Raw genomic sequence first — 18,107 nt, 5'->3', positions numbered from 1 at the left:
AAAACTTAATCTATATTCGTTTTGTAATATTTTTGAGTGTAGATTAGCCGCTCATCGCCATGCGGGTTGGGACCAGACTCGTTGGAAGGAGTATGTGTGATTGTGCTGGTATGACCCCGATCGGTACCTATCACTTTGGCGGAAGACAACGAGTTCGCGACACGAAACAGCTCTCACTAGACACTTATCTGGTGGCCACAATGGTCATTTCGGATCCAAGAACACGTAAACGTCAATTCCTTTCTCGTTTTGATCTTGCTCTCATTGTAGTGTCGGTTTTATTTGACTTCACATCATCATCATCATCATAATCATAGCACATGGTTCACTTTTTTCTTCTACTACTCACTGTCACCTTCAAACCTCTCTAAACTATTGTGATGACTTTCTTATCCAGTTTTCTGTTATCTTAATTACATACTGTTTTTTTTTTAGTATTGTTTTTTTTATGTTTGCGGATGTTTTCATTGTAATAGTAGGTCAAAAATGTGTCGCTATTTTCTTTAACCTTTTTTTTTTGTGTGTATTTTTAGGTAATTGTGGAATAAATGATTGCGTTCAGCTATTACAGTTTATGTTCGTGTGTGTGTGTGAGAGTGTTTGTATCACACCTGCTTTTTTCTTTTGTTTTTAAGTGATTATTGCATGTGGCCGTCTTGTGGGCACTAATTTAACCAAACATCCAACGATTTCACCGTTTCGGTTGTATGTATTGCATTTATCCAACAATCAATTATTAGTTTTGTACCTTGAAACAAATATGTTAGCTTATTTCTTTTTATCTTGCTTTCTCTCACCGTTCGCTGTATTTCAGCACAAATGTCAACATCAATTTTCAACTATAGAGATAATTTTCTACTAATTTTCAATTGCCAACTAAGTTAAGAAACTCAATTGCAGGTAAAGTGAAAACAGGCTTCACAAGGTTTTATTTTTTGTATGTTTTCATGTAATTATTTTCAGCATAATTAAGTTTGCTTTCAGTTTACTAACAAAATAAACTTGTTATTCGCAAAGAGCTTTTGTTCTGTTTTCTTTACCACTTTTTTTGTTGTTGTTTGCTTTCTCATCTCTATATATAAATATATGAATAGTATCTCAAAAATATATAGAATTTCATATTGTGTATGCTTACATTTCTTTCATGTGTTGTCAAGGTGATTAATTACAATCAATGTTCACTAGTGTTTAGTTGATTTCATTTACAACATGTAAGTGTTTTGCTTTATATTTTTTTACTGTGTGCTATTCTTCCAAAAAGGTTACCCTTAAACCTACGGTTCTAGTTTGTAATCATGTTTTTTCATCGTTATTGTTTTTTTACTATTCATTTATTTTTCAGATACATTTTTTTACATACTGATCACAGTTAACTATAAGATATAATAGGTATAATAATTTTATCGATAACTTAGTGGAAATCGAGACCAGCAGAAAGATACAAAATGTTGTTTTCCTACGAATCTACTGATTTATTAGTGTGAGTGTGTTTGTGTGTGTATGCTTTTGATTCTGCAGTTTCCTGGGCTAAAAATGTGACAAATATTACAATAATTAAAACCTAAAGCTCGTTAAACAATAGTACTTGTGTTGTATTTTTCTTTATCTTTTGCGCAAATCACACTGGTCATACACAAACGTAACATTTACCTTCTTCCTTATCAAAGAACGTTGAAGCGTATTTTTGAGTGTAATCATTCTTTTCATAAAAGAAACGTTATTTTCTCGATAATAAAATTAAAAACAAGATCTTACATCGAAGGAATATCGTGAGCCGATTGCCCGGTCGTTAAACTGGAACAAAAACCCCGCTTCGCGGTATGCGAATTTCTGTTACAAAATACTATAGATAGCCTCTGGTAAGAGAGAGTGTGTTGATGGCTTATGTTTAATTTCAAACCTCAGAGCAACAGAGTGCACTGAACTGGCGGACAAAAATGTTTGGGAAACAAATTGACTGGTAAAATCTACGGATGTGATCTTGTACTATATTGATTTGTATGTGTGTGTGTGACTGTCACCCACTACCGTTATGTAAGCGCGATGAAACTCTGTTTCAGCTTTAAAATAATCCTATTGAATGTGTGTTTAAACAAGTATTGTAATCAGTTCGGTGTTGAAGACTAAAAACTAATTAGGAGAAATATTACTACTTTTGATTATTTGAATTCTGTACACCTTTTTTCTTTTCTTTTTGAAGGTAGTATTCGATTTCTGTGTGTTTGTGCTCTAAAATAATATTTAAGCTTCTAAACACATTACTCACATTCTCTCCATTCAAAGCGTCTTACGGTTGATTTAATGTTTAGCACTATTGGAAACTATAACTCTATTACAGAAGTAGATAAACAGTGTAGTAAATTTTTACTGTGTGTGTTGTAGGTGTAGGTATTATGCTTCGCTTGTCCGTTTTCGTGATCAGTAAAAAAGGTACAGTGCAATGAAAGGGTGTTTGGAAACGATAGTAAATAGTACTCTAGCGACTATTTCAAGCGGAAATAACAAATTTGTAACAATTTAGATATAAATAGACCGATAAATGTTATATCTTAATGCATATAAATATAGTAAAATTGCATAGTAAACAGTAAACAAGTTAACAGCACCGAAAGATAAAAAGTAGGTAGTTTATCAAATTTATAGAAGTTATGTTGATAGCTTGGAAGAACTGTGTAAAAACTAATAAGCGAGTTTGATGAAGAATTAGACGTCTTTGCGATACGATTGATTGCACTTATGGTAAAATTTTCAGAAATTACGACATTTTCAACTATAACCTCATTGGCTTTGCTGTTTGAGCACTTTCGAGCATCATTTTTAAACAATTTAAATAAATCACCGGCAGATAGATTGAGTCCTAATAAAATTCAGACAAGGTCTAGAATTTTCCTCAAATGCTCAAATATATAATACAGGTCGACACAATCGTTGTTGTTATTCACATCGTCGTGATTTTGCGCTGTTAAATTTGATGATTTTTTATCACACGGGCTATCGTTCTTCGTTTTTCCCGTTCTGCAGACTTGCACAATTTTACCGGTTGTTAGTGGAAAGGGGAGTTCGTTGCGATAATCGTCTATTTGGAGCATATTCCGTGTTGTGAAAACATCTTGTATAACTATAGTGTTTACTGTTGTGTTATTGTCGATATCAGACGCTCGACAGAATCCAACTCCTCCTTGCATATTAGAGCATCTCCACCGCTGTTTCTAAATTAGATTTGGAAACTGAGTCAGCATGACTTCCGCCTGTGACCAATACAAAGGCGATGAAGAATCCATCTCCTGCCTGGCTTTTTGCAACAAGATGATTCACCTGAAATGCGGCGGAACAAAGTTGAACAAGGCTTTTCTGAATATTGTCCACACTAGCCCGAACTTGTTTTGTGATGAAATGTGCAGATTGCTCAGCTGTCGAAACGAATCGCACTGACAACTCCTACACACTTGAGTTCCGGCGATCTTATGCGTCTCGCTCACCAGCAAACCACTTGTTGGTGGTACTAAAGCAGTAACGGATGACAATGTGTTTACCGAGGTCCTTACTGTCCCTGAACCCACCGAGCTGTTTTGGCTTTTTCACAACATCCGCTTTACTGTTCGAACAATTCTAATTCATCTCCGGGACGAACAATAGACCACTCTTTGGCAGCTCCTGGTTCCTCCAGCCCAGTCGTGCCAATTCCTGCCAGCGTTCAACATAGTCGCCCTGGACCTGTGGCTGGATAGAATCAGGAGTCTTCCACCTTGCTTCTACAGGCAAGTACAATCAATATATTAACGATTCACTGCCTGATGCCGATCAAATTTTCAGAAACTCCTAATCCTGGGAACCCGGAACGCGCTGTAGAAAGCCCCATGGAAGCCCCCAATCCCTCCGTCTCAGTCCTACCATCAGCAGCCTTCGTTCATAATAGTCGTTCCGGACCTGCTGTCGGATGTGGAGAGGGGGTCTTCCAGCCCACTCACTATGGCGAGTATCCAATCAAACTTGATGATGGTCAGTTATTGCCTGATGTTTCTGTGATTTCTAGGGAGAGCAGTCGTTCGATTTCTTGCCGCAAGCAGGACGTCGTGATCTTCTACCAAAACGCCCATGGAATGAATTCTAATGTTGAAGAGTACCGCCTAGCTGTATCGGATTGTTGTTACGATATAATTGTCCTGTGTGAAACGTGGCTCGATTTCGAACGCCTTCCAGTGAAGTCTTCGGTCCTGACTACGAGGTCTTTCGTTGCGATCGGAATCCTAACAACAGCCGTAAATCTACTGGTGGAGGTGTCACGTGAACGATTCATGGAACTATGTGGAGCAGGTTTGGACAGCCATCAATCTGGGTGATCGCACACTATTTTTATGCGCTCTGTAAATTCCACCTGATCGAGTTCGGGACAATCAACTCATCGATACTCACTGTCGGTCAGTTTTCACAGTTATCGAAAGTGCCACTCCAGTTGATGAGATATTCATTTTTGGTGACTTCAATCTGCCAGGCGTTTTGTGGAGTCCAACTCATAGCGGATTCCTGTATCTAGATCCTGGTATCTCTACATTTCACGCAGGAACTATTACCCTGTAGTTAACGAAAATGATCGTAGTTTTGACCTCTGCTTCGTGAGCACACAGGACAGGGCTCCATTAATTTCCTCGGCTCCTTGTGCACTAACTAAGCTAGTTCCACATCACCCTCCTCTAATTGTCACTGTTGAGGACAAACTCGTGCGTAATTTCGACGATTATCCTGCTACGGTTTCTTATGACTTCCGTAAAGCTGACCACCGTAGCATCATAGATGTTTTGTCTAGCATGGTATGGGAGAACATCCTTGATCCAGATGACGTTGAGGCTGCAGCGCAAACCTTTTCACATGTCTTGACATATGCCATTGACAGACACGTACCGAAAAGAACTCACCACAAAGTGTCTCACCCTCCCTGGCAGATGAGAGAGCTACATAGGTTGAAGTCAATCAAGAGAGCAGCATTGAGAAGATTTACGAAGTATCGCACGCTTCCTCTGAAACTACATTATGTGCGGCTGTATCAGCGTAAACTTAAAATACACCCGAAATCCCTTTGGAACTACGTGAACGAGCAACGCAGGGAATCCGGCCTCCCATCGTCTATGGAATTGAACGGAGAAGTGGCTGCCACCGTTCAGGATATATGCCGCCTTTTTCCGACAAGTTTGCCAGTGTATTCACTAATGAGATACTAACTGACGACCATGTTAACCTGGCTGCTGGCAGGAACGTTCCAGTAAATGATCAAACGCTGGGTGCAATTGATGTTAATGCTGAGATGATTTCTAAGGCCGCGACTCTGCTCAAGTCATCCTTCAATCCTAAACCTGATGGAGTTCCATCTGTATTTTTGAAGAGACATCTGAATCCATTCATCCTGTAGCACCAGTCTACTTCTTCTGCATATTAATAGCGATTTCGTTTACTATCGGGGTTGGAACCAGTGCGAAACCGAACTTTTTGTCAGTGCGAACCTCAACCTGAGCTAGGTTTTAAAAACAAACGAGCAAACTGACGTTTGTCAGAAAACAAGCAGACCCAATCTTGATACCCGATCCAGGTTGGAACTGAATAATAAACGAATTCGCTATAAGGTGATACTCTAAGGAAACCTTAGCGTGAAACTTCAAAGGCACAAATGTCAGCTTCCACAAAACATACAAATTTGAAATGGCTACTCTCTGTTTGTAGTAGCACAGCAAACAAGGAGTAGCAATTTCAAATTTGTATGTTTTGTGGAAGCTGACATTTGTGCCTTTAAAGTTTCACGCTAAGGCTTCCTTAGAGTAGTTTGAGTAGACCTCAAACTACTGATGAGATCAATACTTGGAACTAGTACGGGGAAATGAGAAGAGCAAATTGAGAGACCGTTATGTCCAGGTCCGTTATACCAGGTGGGAATAGCTGATGGCAACGGTAAAGCATCCGGAACCAGCGGATGGAGGAAGATGGAAAACTGGTTGATTGCATTGTACACCAGAAGTTTTAGATAGCTGCAAAGCTAACAGTGCACCACAAAGCTCTGAAAAGCTGTATAGGTAGGAATTGTCTTTTGAAGTTGATTCGGTGGATGTTGATCGCAGATGTAATCCTGGTGTACGAAACCTTTTTCAGGACATGCTGGTTCATTCGGGACAGAATTCGTACAAGTGTGAAAACTTGAAAAATACTTACGTTAGGACCCACTTGAACGAACGTCCCTTGCTTACACAATTTTCTAAAGCTTTTCAACGAGAAGAATAATTCAACAACCCACATGCGAACTAATTCACTCGTCTGCAAGGTTTATCGAACGTAGTTTCATCATCTAACAGGACTGGCCAAACACGTCCAGATTTACTGTGCAGATCAGAATTTCGACATCTGTACCGGCTGAATCAAAGTCTTCATGAATGAGGACGATATGGGAGATCACGTGAAGCAGCACAATAATAACAAGCCAGATCTGCCAGAAAACATTCACCAAATCGAATAACCTGAAAACCCACATGAAGACGCACATATTCGAGGATTTGTTTCAATATTTGAGTTCGCGTTCGTTTCCAAACGAGGAAGAAGTCAGCCGTCACTCGTTGGTAAATTCATCACCGAAGCCGTTTACCTGCTCATACTACGGAAAACAATTTATTTAACCTGAAGACTCACGTCCAGACCCACACGGGTGAAAAATCGTTTTAAGTAACATTCTCCGCTTGTGGCCACTATCTGGAGTTCAATTTGACGGCGTTTCGTGTCCTTGTGTGGGATCTGGATCATAACCATGATTGCTGTGTGGATATTCCGCATTGGTCCATACACTTTGCTGCTTCTTCTTCTTTTTCCTTTATTTAACGTCGGTCTCTGTTCCGCAATCTAGTGCCAATCACTGACGGACATCGATTGCCATCCATTAACGGCAGCCGAATGTGCACGAAGGCAGCTTCCACACCTGCGTAGGATATCGCACCCATTCACAACATACATGGGCCGGGACCAACGGCTTTACTTCCCTTCCGAAGGAAGTCGTGACCAGAGATTTTTATCCCTTAGAAAAATCCCACCGACCTCGGCTGGGATTGAGCCCAGACCCATTGGGGTGTTAGAAAGCAGTCAAGCTTACCACTACACCACCGGCGCCGGCATTACACTTTGCTATAAGACACTAATTCCACCTTCCACGGTGGACTGTAAAATCAACATCATTCTTTTGAATGAATCCTGCTCCTGCTGGTTGACCAGGAACATTCACAGGATGCACTTTGCTTGATTTTGTAGAGTTGTTTTTTCACCCTTTCAAATGTTCAAATCGCCTCCAGCAGCTTTTCAAAATTTGCCTTGTCTTTGTCGTTCTTATCGCGAACCCACAGGTTCACCGACGGAATGCCTTCCTCACCATCCTTTTCGATCTTCTTCTTGCTGGTCAGGAAAAAGGGGAAAAAGATGAACTCAGTGTCAACATTTCAAAGGGGCGTAATTGCTTTTGTAAACAATGGCTTCTCGCGAATGAAAGCTCACACATGAAAACAAGTAGAGGAATGTTTCCTCTACCAGCTAGCATTGTTAATTTGGAGGGGTGAACTTTAATTCGCGAGAAATCGACGGTTAAAGCACAAACGAAGTGACAGACGGAGCGGCTCGAAAACTTTGGTGACTAACCTGCTATTTCAATTTTTCAGTGTATCACATGGCAACACCACTACTACTGGATTGTACCACATGGCAACCCTACTACTGGATTGTACTAGCATTTTCACCAAATGTATTAGAATGTTTTGGTTCTATCTCTTTCACACTACTCAAGACTGAAATGCATAAAAAAAATGACAAAATGATACACTCTTTGCACACTGTCAAAGAATCATTGTACACAAAATCAACTTTGTTCAAATCAAAACAAAAAAAACTAACCCATCTGGTGGATGATGCCACAAGCTTCCAAGAAAATTCTATTACAGTGAACCACATTATTTAAATAGATTTCTTCGCCAGTTAGTCGTCTGTCACTTCGTTTGTGCTAAAACTAGTTGAATTTGAGAAGCACACGCAACATAAAGGTGATTGCATTTCTGTTCGATTGCAATAGCCTCACATTTAATCTAGTAAGAAGGATAAACCATCGGGAAACTTCCAATAGTAGAATCCAAGTGAAATTTATGCGTCACTAGTTGCGGAAAATAGTACTAGTCGATAGTGATACATTTTTGGCAGCCGATTTAAATCCAGAGTTTGAGTGATAAATTATTGAAAAAAGAGTTCAAAATAGTGAGATACGAGCATTACTATGGATGATACATGTAGGAAATTTGTCAAATAATGTAATGTTATATTAATTTTCATTGCAATGTCATTGAAAGATAATGAAAATGCGTTTTTTGATGCACCTATATTATTTAGGTTATGTTTTGTATGATTGAATTCGACGTTCAAGTCAGTCTGCTGGATATACTGGATGATGTTGGGGACTCCGTGCTAGCGGATTTAGAGACCTATCATATTGTGTGCCTGGGCTACACCAGTAGATCAGCAGCAAAGCAAGAATTGAGGGGAATGGATTTTTGCTGCAAAGGTCCCATCCCGGGGAGCGGCCACATGAAATTAATCTCAAATTACCCCCCCCCGACAACAAACTTTGGAACTTATATTCTTCTGATCCGTAAACAGTGGCAACCTTTCTCCACTGTACGAGTTTGTTGCTCCCCGAGTTCGGAACTCGAAAAAGTTGAAATTTGAACAACAATGAGAATGTTAAGTGGTGGAGCTTGTGTTTACGTAGTCTGAAAATTCATAGATTTTCCTGATTGCAAGCAATGATATCATTGAAGTCATTTGTCACTTTGAAGAAGGACACTTTTCCTACAATTCTACAAGCTCTTTGACCACCAAAAACGTATCAAGACAAGAAAAATTTTCAATTTAAAAAATGAAAATTCTGATGTGAGTCACGTTTGACAGATGTTCACATTTTTATCACCGCTACGATAATAGCGCCACAAATGGCCGGTAATTGGTTGGATTTTACTATTGGAGTGCTCGTTTGGCTCAGATTTTGACAGTTCATTTGGCTCAAAACATTCTCTCCGCCCATCTCTCCCTCTGAGTATTTCTAAAGCTGGGTTTAAACAGGACAAGTCAATTGATCAAGTCAGTTGAATTCAACTGACTTGAACGCGAATTGAACGTGTAAACCATGCCATTCAACTGACTTGATCAACTCACTTGAATTGAAAAAAGTTGAACCTGGCTCAACTTTGCAAGCCAATTGAATTCAACTGAGTTGATCATTTGACTTGCCTAGTCTAAACCCAGCATAATTCTCTCGATGATTTCTACACGCAGAGAAATGATTTTTAAATTCAAATGGATATACTTTTGACTCAGGGCCTAATATGTTTTTGGTATTGATTCAAATACATTATTCGATTAATTCAACGAAACATATTTCAAAATCAACAAACCGGTTGTAGAGCCGATAATCCGTTTGTTGATTCTAAAAACCATTTTATTGATTCAAAAGTATGTTTCGTTGGAATAGTGATACAATATTTTTGAATCAATAACAAAATACATTAGGTCCTGAAACAAAAATCCATTATGAGGTCACTTTCTTCGACGTCAGCTGAATGTATTCGCTAGTTGGTGCAGTTTAAACAGAACGGTAGTGAACCCTGGGGGGGACGTGCTGTCAAATCAGCCTACTGATCATCTTGTATGAAACTGATTCCAAACGTAAACAAACGCTGTAGGTTCCTTATGGCTTGTTTACGTTTGGAACCAGTTATGCGAGGTAGGCGACGATTGTTCGTATTTGACAGCCACCTCCCCCCTTGAGTGAACCCAGCCAAATGCTCCGCTACACGCTTACTTCCGCTTACTCACCGGGTGAGTCGATCGTACTCAATTTCGTCTGATGCATTAGGTTGTCAAAATCTGAGTAAACGAGAAATGTCAAACTGAGTAAAAGCCACTCAGTCAGCCAAATCCGGGACTTAGAAAAAAAATGCCAGCCGTGTCGGAGTAAACGTTCTAGCAAACGGCGAAATTATTGCATAACACAGGCCGAAATGCATTAAGTAGGAATTGCATGCTGAGACGGTTTTCAGTCGTCTTCAGCTCCAGTTAAATAAATCTGGAGCAGCTAATTTCAACTTTTTATTAGAACAAAAAAAAAACAAACTTCCCGGCTGAAAATATCTCAGAGTGGTGTTGGCTCACTTTGCGCGGGAACGTTGTTTACTCAAAATTGAGTAAAAGCGCGCCTACTCACTTTTGAGTAGCCATATTTCCCACTGAAATGAGCATGTTCGACTCAATTTTGAGTTGTTGCGAGTTACCGTGTATTACGTTCTCACGAAAACAACAACCTCGACAATCGAACGCGTGAATCAGCTGAAAGACTTGGGTGTGATCTTGGATTCGCAGGTTTCATTCAAGCAACACATTGCATATGTTGTCGATAAGGCGTCAAGAACTTTAGGGTTCATTTTTAGGATAGCTAAAAACTTCACTGATATCCACTGTTTAAAATCTCTTTATTGTTCGCTTGTTCGATCGACGCTTGAGTATTGTTCAACAGTTTGGTACCCAAACTACAACAACGGTGCCGAGAGAATTGAATCTGTTCAACGTCGCTTTCTTCGTTTTTCGTTGCGTAGATTGCCTTGGAATGATCCGTTTCGATTACCCAGTTACGAAAGCCGTTGTCAACTTATCGACCAAGAACTTCTCCGGACTAGAAGAGACACAAGCAGAGCCCTAACCGTGGCCAATATCCTGCAAGGAAGGACAGATTGATTGCGGATTGTGAGGCTATCCTGAGCAGTGGTGGCACGAGTCCTGGAGTTTAACATTTTTTCCATAACATTTGATACATTTTGCGATAACCATTGTGACGACACACAAAAACAAACTGGCAAGCGGCAAAAATGTCATGACATTTCTAAACTGTTTTCTACCAGCGACAGAACATTTTCGCACAAAGAAGCAGACAAGACCGGCGGCGCGCGCGACATAAATTTATGTCGTGTAGAATTTCGCTGATTTCTGGCTAATTACTGCATTTATTTGATGTTTATTGCATGGAATTAAAAGATAAGAATGAAGACTAACCACTCATAAGCATTGATGTTAAAATTATGCGTAAATAAGGGAGTTGGTAATTTACTGTCACACGCAAGCCTGCAGCTAAAATTTCATTACAATAAACTGTTTGGAAAAATCAGGCTGCGAGATTTTATTTATTCTCTATCTCCGCTGTTCGCTTGGAATGTAGTTATACACGGTCGCCCGTGTGCTGGCTGTTTTGTTTCGCTCTGGACGATGGTTTTTCAAAAAATGTACTGTTGCCACCTCTGATCCTGAGGCAAATTGACCTGCATGTTCAACCCCGACCGCTTCGTAATAACCTTATGCTAAAACTGTCTCTACGTCGCACAAATTATGGGGCATACGGTGCGATTTGCGGACTGCAGAGAATATTCAACAGAGCCGTCAACACCAAGTACTTGACACTGATGAAGTCTGCAAGTAGTAGACAAAATACGCGTTGTTACGTTTTATTTGATGCAAGCTTTTTGAGCAGAATCAGAGTAGTTTCGCTTGATCGCGCACATTAAAATTATGCTTCATGCACTCAAAAAATTCCACACGTCATCATCATGTGTCTCACACTTAATTTTGCGCATATAGTGAAACACATCCATTTCATGTGTGAATCTTATGCTATGAACCATGCCTGAACACTATGGATTTGAATTGTGACACACTTGGATTCTATGTGATATATGGTAATATCAATAGCTTTGCACACCATAGTTCAATATTCTACAATATTCTACTTTATCGAATTCTACTTTACCGACTCTAAAAATGAATCGACAAATATATAAACAAAACTGCCAGAGGCCAGAGCTTTCACATATATTTTTAATGGGTCTGATTTGGGATTCGATCATGGACTGTTGGGGTATGCTGCTGCCGAAGTCTTCGTTCGATCTCACTGTGCCACGGTTGTTCTCATATATGAGGCAGGTTGATAGGATAAAGTCACAACTCTTGTTATCGATGTTTACCTTTCTGAGCAAGCAATTCACATCGTATTGAAATGCAAAACACTTTAAATCCATCTGTTTTGAACAGTAGCGTGATTTAATGTGCAATACACTTGAATAGATAGTGAAAGATTTTCAATATTTCAAAGTTGGAAACACTATAAATTAACGTGTATAACACATTGAACCAAGGTGAAATACACTTAAAATAAATGTGATTGTGCATTTAGAAAATCAAGTGTTTAAACACTTCGATCAAACGTGTGAAATTTTTTGAGTGTGGGCAAACGTCACCAGTCAAATTGACGGATATCGCCGCACGGGCGAATGGAATAATAGCACTTCCGACAACAACACACGAACACAACTGCAGATGACGTCGCAACGAAGCCCGTCGCTCAAGCAGCAGCAAAGCAGCAGAAAGTGCAAAAGCGTGGTCTGATTCGGGCGGCCATCGCCGACGCGGTAGTGCAAATCGCGAAAACTTTCGCGATTCGATCGCAATAGCTCCAAAAGCAACTGCGGCTTTTCGAAGAGGCCATCGAGACAGTTTGTGGAGACTGTGAGCGCCGAGTACGGCACGAAAAGTCATTTGCAGTCACTGCCCATATTTGCCGTCGTCGCGAGTGGATTCTTTTGACGGGTGCGCGCAGTATCAGCGACAGTCCATTGTCGGCAGGTTGAAGCGACGTTCGATTCCGACACGATTGCCTTGGGGAAGTAGGCAGCTGGTGGCAACAACATCGGCATCGACCAGAACCGCCGAGAAACGGTAAGTCGAGTACGTCGCCTCACGGAAAGATTACCGCTATTATCGTGAATTATATTCACAGACGAGCGCTCACGCTATGACCTCGGACGCCATCTTGTACATCAGTCTGCGGGATTCATCGTGCACATCAGACACGTGAGGCAACTTGGGACACGTGAACCACTGCTGGATTCGGGACTCGATATTCACTGCGGCCACAAGTCGGACGGAGAAGAAAAGTCGTGATTCGATACTAAAAGCGGTAAGCCACTTCCATGTTCATGACTGTTATGGCATTGCTGACACGTTTTCCTTCCTCCAGCATCTGCTCCTACATACAGTCGATCGAGTGGGCCACGGCGGCTGGATACGGCCAGCCTCGGAAGACAAAAGATAAAAGCCTTCAATGCGAAGTAAGTTGCCCACTGCGTACACTGCCGACAGGTGGAGGCTAACGAGTTGTTGCCTCAGGGCTTTTTGTTTTCCAGCTCGAATCGACGAAAGAATCAGCGACATAATAGTTTGACCAGCTCAGGGTACAGCGGCAACGCTGAGTGAACTCGGTCCGAAATTGAGTCGCCCCCGTGGTCGGCGCTGCACCGTCAAATGAACTCGGCTTGGACCGTACGTGCCGATACGTTGTCGTGCAAGGTGTGCGAACTGAAAGCGGACCTACATCGCCAGTAAGCGGGTGACGATTTGAACCCGATCGTTTTGAGGTGGACGCCAACCGTCATCAGGCCCTCGAAGCCGGTCGCGGTGGAGCATGCACGGTGCCTCCACGTCGGCACAGTCCGAAGATCGACGGTGATGAGCTGTGAACGAGAGGATGTGCGGATGTTCCGGTAGCAGTGAGTACACCAGTGAAGAGATGAAGCATTGAAGAAGAAGAAAAAAGAACTAGCTAGGCGATTCTGAAGAACAGGAGCTCAGGAGTTAGGTGTACCTAACATGGGAGGGAAATAAAGCTTGCACTATGTTATCGTATGTTTTGTTGTGGTAGTCATTCATACTCTAGCCGGTACGACCAATGCTTTTGTCCCTGCAGAGGTCGTTTTGCAACAGCGTATCTGACAAAACATGTGAACATATTGCCAAATGGCTTTTATTGTAGTTTGAATAAGGATTCCAAATGGTTCTAAATGCTTTCGTCGTTTAACCTTTTTGCAGCAAATCAATCTTGAAGTGCCTCGAAAATATGCCCTGCAAAACCTTCTTCGGTGTGGGCCAACTAGACCGATTCTAGTCTTAAGGAGGTTTTGGTGGATGTAATAAAGGCAAAGCTGTCTTGACCGGAGTTTTATGAATGTTGTTTTATAGTAGCCTTGTAGTACTTCATAAACCGTAAACTGTTACTTGGGAATTGGCACTCTTGCCAGACCCTACATGTAAATACTTTTCTAACTCCTGTTTAGATTACCGAAAACATCAAACCTGAAAATGTCAACAACAACAAGGCCTGTGTGAGATAGGTAGAAGTTCTATCTCGGTTCTACAGATCAATTAGGTACACAACCAACAACCAGTGAAGTAACAACAGTGCAATCGACGTATCGCAAAACTAATCTAGATAAAACGAATAATAGTTCCTAATTCTAATCATCTATTACTGATGATCTCTTTCATCTGTTTTTTTTTACATACAACGCCCGGCTCTGACCCGAACCAGACTGTGCTTAGATTTCAGTTATCAAAGAATCGATTCAATATAAGTGTTCCACTTTAACAAACATCGAAAACAAAACATTCATTTTGATTATTCATACACCAGTAGTAATTGTGTGTTTAATATTCCTTTCTCTCACGCTTTCAAGTAGCTTCCAAACGTTTCCATTTCGTCCTATTACTCATTTCACCACCATAACAGAGTCCATTACTCATTTCAATTTAACAATTTTTGTTTTTGTTCTTTCGGTATTTTTAATAAGCCTCTCCTCAATCATCTCACGCGCGACTTTTCCAATTTCCTGTCCTTTTCCAATCCGCGGGCAAACGCAAAATCAAATACTGATGAGTGTATGTCTATTTGAATCATCGTGTTTACTATCCAATGTCAAGGTACCCAATTTTTATCTGCGATCAATGTTTCTTTCTTCTAGGTATTTATGTAAACGTTATCCTTTCCTGATTCGATTAAATTTTGAATTTTATTCTAACAAGTAGGGAAACCATCGAAAAGAGTGTTAGTTGGAGAAAAATTTAGCATTTTTTTTTTGTACTTTCAATTTCCGATTGTTCCATGATTGAGGTTCACTTCTGTTATGATTTAATTTTTTTGTTTTCTAAGATTAGTGATTTGCGTTTTTTCAAGTTCGTTCAAGGTCCACATTCACTTCGTATACTCCCAACTCATCTTCTCTCAGCTCTCAGCGCTCATTCAAAGGGTGGAAAAGTGTCCTCATTCATTCAAATTTCACGATTCTTGATCTCATATTCTTCTCTCACTTATTTTTTGTTAAGCATTAATAGTAGGGAAAATAGACGATATACTTTTTTTTTAAGTTTTGTTAAGAAGACTGACCTTTATCAAAGAGACTAGATTAGATCTGCGAAAGCGAGTCGAACGAATCGACGAATTTGACATAGCTCAATGAATATTGAAGGTTTGGCGGGCGAGGGTTTGGGCCTTCAGAAGGCGAACCACCGCCAATTAACAACGAACCGCTTCCGTTTTCATTAATAATAATAAATAGAACCACAATAGGAAAGAGTTTTAAAACAGAATAAATTAACAATTTAAAAAATATAAATAATTTTGCTTTCCTAAAACAAAATGGCATCACAATGCTCGCGCTCTAGAATAGTATGTCCTCTAATGGAGGAGAAAGCGTGTGCAAAATCTCAACCTTAATGGAATAGTAGAATGCCTCTTTTCAAGTGGCACACAAGAACATTGTAGAAGAATACCGGATAGGTAGGTACGAGGTTTAAAAAAAATATAAAATAATCACAAATAGATCCAGCTTAAAAGTTTAGGGGAATCAGGGAATGTTTCCGTTTCCGACTGAGGCGGAAGGCATTTACTCCCTCCGAGCGCGCTTGGAACGAGTGTTGGCCTCGTTCTCCGGGTGCACTCCACCCGACGATTGCGTTCCCGTTTGGGAGCGGGACTTTTTACCACCTACCTGCACCTGGCTTTGAGCCGTAATCTGCAGCGAGATGGCATTCGTGTTGAGCTTCTCTGCCAGCAGCAGATCCTTGAGGCCCTTCATCTTCTGACTGTACAGAGCGATCAAGGGCCTCTTGGGACCGCCGTCTTCCGAGTCCACCAGCTCGAGGGATTCTTTCTTCGGTTCGATTTTCACGATCTCCTTCTTGATGGGTATCTCTTTCTTCCCATCGGAGGATTTCTCCTTCTTCCCATTCTTGGTCGAGCCATTGCTCTGACCACCTCCGGACGCCATCTCGCTGTCTTCCGATGTAAACGGCTGGCCACCTCCCTGAAGTAAAAAGTCCGGATTCAGAAGCTTCTCACCGCACTTACCAACCAGAGCCTCCAGCGATTTCGGTAGACTCGTCTTTTCATCCGGTTTCCCATTCTCCAAATTGGCATCCGCCTTGTTGATGATGTTGTTATTATTATTATTGTTATTCACCACCTTTGCCTTGTCCCCGTCTGCCACGTGGTGATGCCCATTGAGGTGGAATGCCCGGGGTGAATCATCGCTGCACTTGATGATTACCTGCGAGCGGATGTCGTGATCGAATTTGGCAATCGTGGCCACCAACGGTTTGGCCCAGCCAATGTGCAGAATCGGAGTCAAACTGCCCTCCTCCCACATACAGATCCCGTCGTAGAACCGGAGCAAATTGGCAAAGCAGTGCGAATCCCGAAGGATGCTCCGCGCCGAATGTCCCGAACTTTCCAGCTTCATCACCTGCGGGATCAACTCGTTGGCAATATCCAGAAACTCCTTGTAGATTTCCTCATCGTCACGGGAGTAGTTGTAACTGCAAAATAAAAACCATTTCAAAACCTCACGCAACGTTCCCTCAAAATCAAAATTAAAACTCACAGCCTGATGACATCGCTGCTATCGGCCCACGACGCAAACGCCTCCCGATACCGGTTTCTCCTGTAGTAGAAACCGCCCTGGTACGTGTACGGATAGACATGATGATTCTTGTAGTACACTTGTGCCGATCGAACCGACTCATTGTACAACTCCTCGCAGCTCTTCCTGCCCGGGGTCGGAGAAACTTCCTCCAGCTCACCCAGGCACCCCAATGCCATTGGGTACTTCTTCAGATGACCCATCTCGTACAACTGCCACAACAACTGCTGCTGCAGATCGGCTACCTCCAAGCAGGCACTCGTCGCCGTCAACGAAGGATTAATAGCCGACACTATGGCTGCCACTTCCATGTACCGGCTGCAAACCACCGGATTCCCGGCCACGTACAACCACGTCTGCGACTCCACTCCCGGTGCCACCGACTGACCTCTCTTATCCTCCGCCCCCTTGCCGTGCCAAGTCACCTCAATCGTTTCCTCACCCGTCTTCCCGAAAACCACCCAAACGTGATCTTCCGAAATGGCCAAATGCACATCCCTATAGCCTAACATCTGGCAACCGGCCACCACCGCAAACGCTACTCCAAAACAATCCAACTTACTTCCACAGAGATAACTGTACAAACTCTGCAGGTGTGCCCGGTCCTTGTACGAACTCCGCATCAGCGAGTTCCAAATAATATCCGACACCTTCTTGATAATCTCCCGGCTGGCAAACTTCGAATCCATCGTATTCTTTACCAGCAGCTTTTCGATCGGGGCCAGCACGTTCTTGAACTTCTTGTACAGGGCCTCAACCACATCGTACCGAATAACCGGGAAGTTGCTGATTACCTCAATGTGCGGCTGCTGGACTCCGGTCGCGCCCGGAACCGACGACTCCAGCACCTTGGTCGTCAGTGAGTGCTCAATCAGCCCGGTCACGATCGACAGCAGTGTCAGATCCGGCTCCTCAACGCGATTGTTCAGCTGTTGCCGGAACAGCTTCATAACATCCGGAATCGTTCGCAGCGGGAACAGCTTGATTACATCGTCGCAAAATTCCGTCATCGCGGTGCGGTTTCTTCGGGCACGGGTCAAACCCTGCAACGACTCCGACGACCGAGCGGTACCGGCTAGCGATGCAATTGTGCAATTTTTCGGTCAAAATTCAACAAAATTTGCCACTTTTTCACTTACGTCGCCGCAAAATTTTCTTCATTTGACGTTTCTTGTGATTCACCTTTGTTTTCTTTTTCTCCGCGTCGGCTTTGCTGGCTTTTTTTCTGTTTGCTTTTTGCGCATTTTGCAAAAC

At 41.9% G+C, this 18,107-nt stretch overlaps 1 protein-coding gene across 1 annotated transcript; it reads right to left on the bottom strand.

Annotated features, from left to right (window-relative positions):
• Positions 1-15,468: 15,468 nt before the first annotated feature.
• Mnn1 (menin 1) lies at positions 15,469-18,018 on the bottom strand. Its single transcript, XM_065220863.1, has 2 exons — positions 16,815-18,018; positions 15,469-16,749 (listed from the first exon to the last, which is right to left on the bottom strand). Exons 1-2 carry the CDS (start codon positions 17,861-17,863, stop codon positions 15,819-15,821), a joined length of 1,980 nt encoding a protein of 659 aa, XP_065076935.1. The 5' UTR covers positions 17,864-18,018; the 3' UTR covers positions 15,469-15,818.
• Positions 18,019-18,107: the final 89 nt, after the last annotated feature.

Source organism: Ochlerotatus camptorhynchus, unplaced genomic scaffold, assembly GCF_037179485.1.
Source record: "Ochlerotatus camptorhynchus isolate MF236.1 unplaced genomic scaffold, CSIRO-AGI_Acam_v1.1 ptg000135l, whole genome shotgun sequence".
Lineage (NCBI taxonomy): Eukaryota > Metazoa > Arthropoda > Insecta > Diptera > Culicidae > Ochlerotatus > Ochlerotatus camptorhynchus.
The sequence above is the reverse complement of the archived record's forward strand: the minus strand, read 5'-3'. Positions and strand labels throughout refer to the sequence as shown.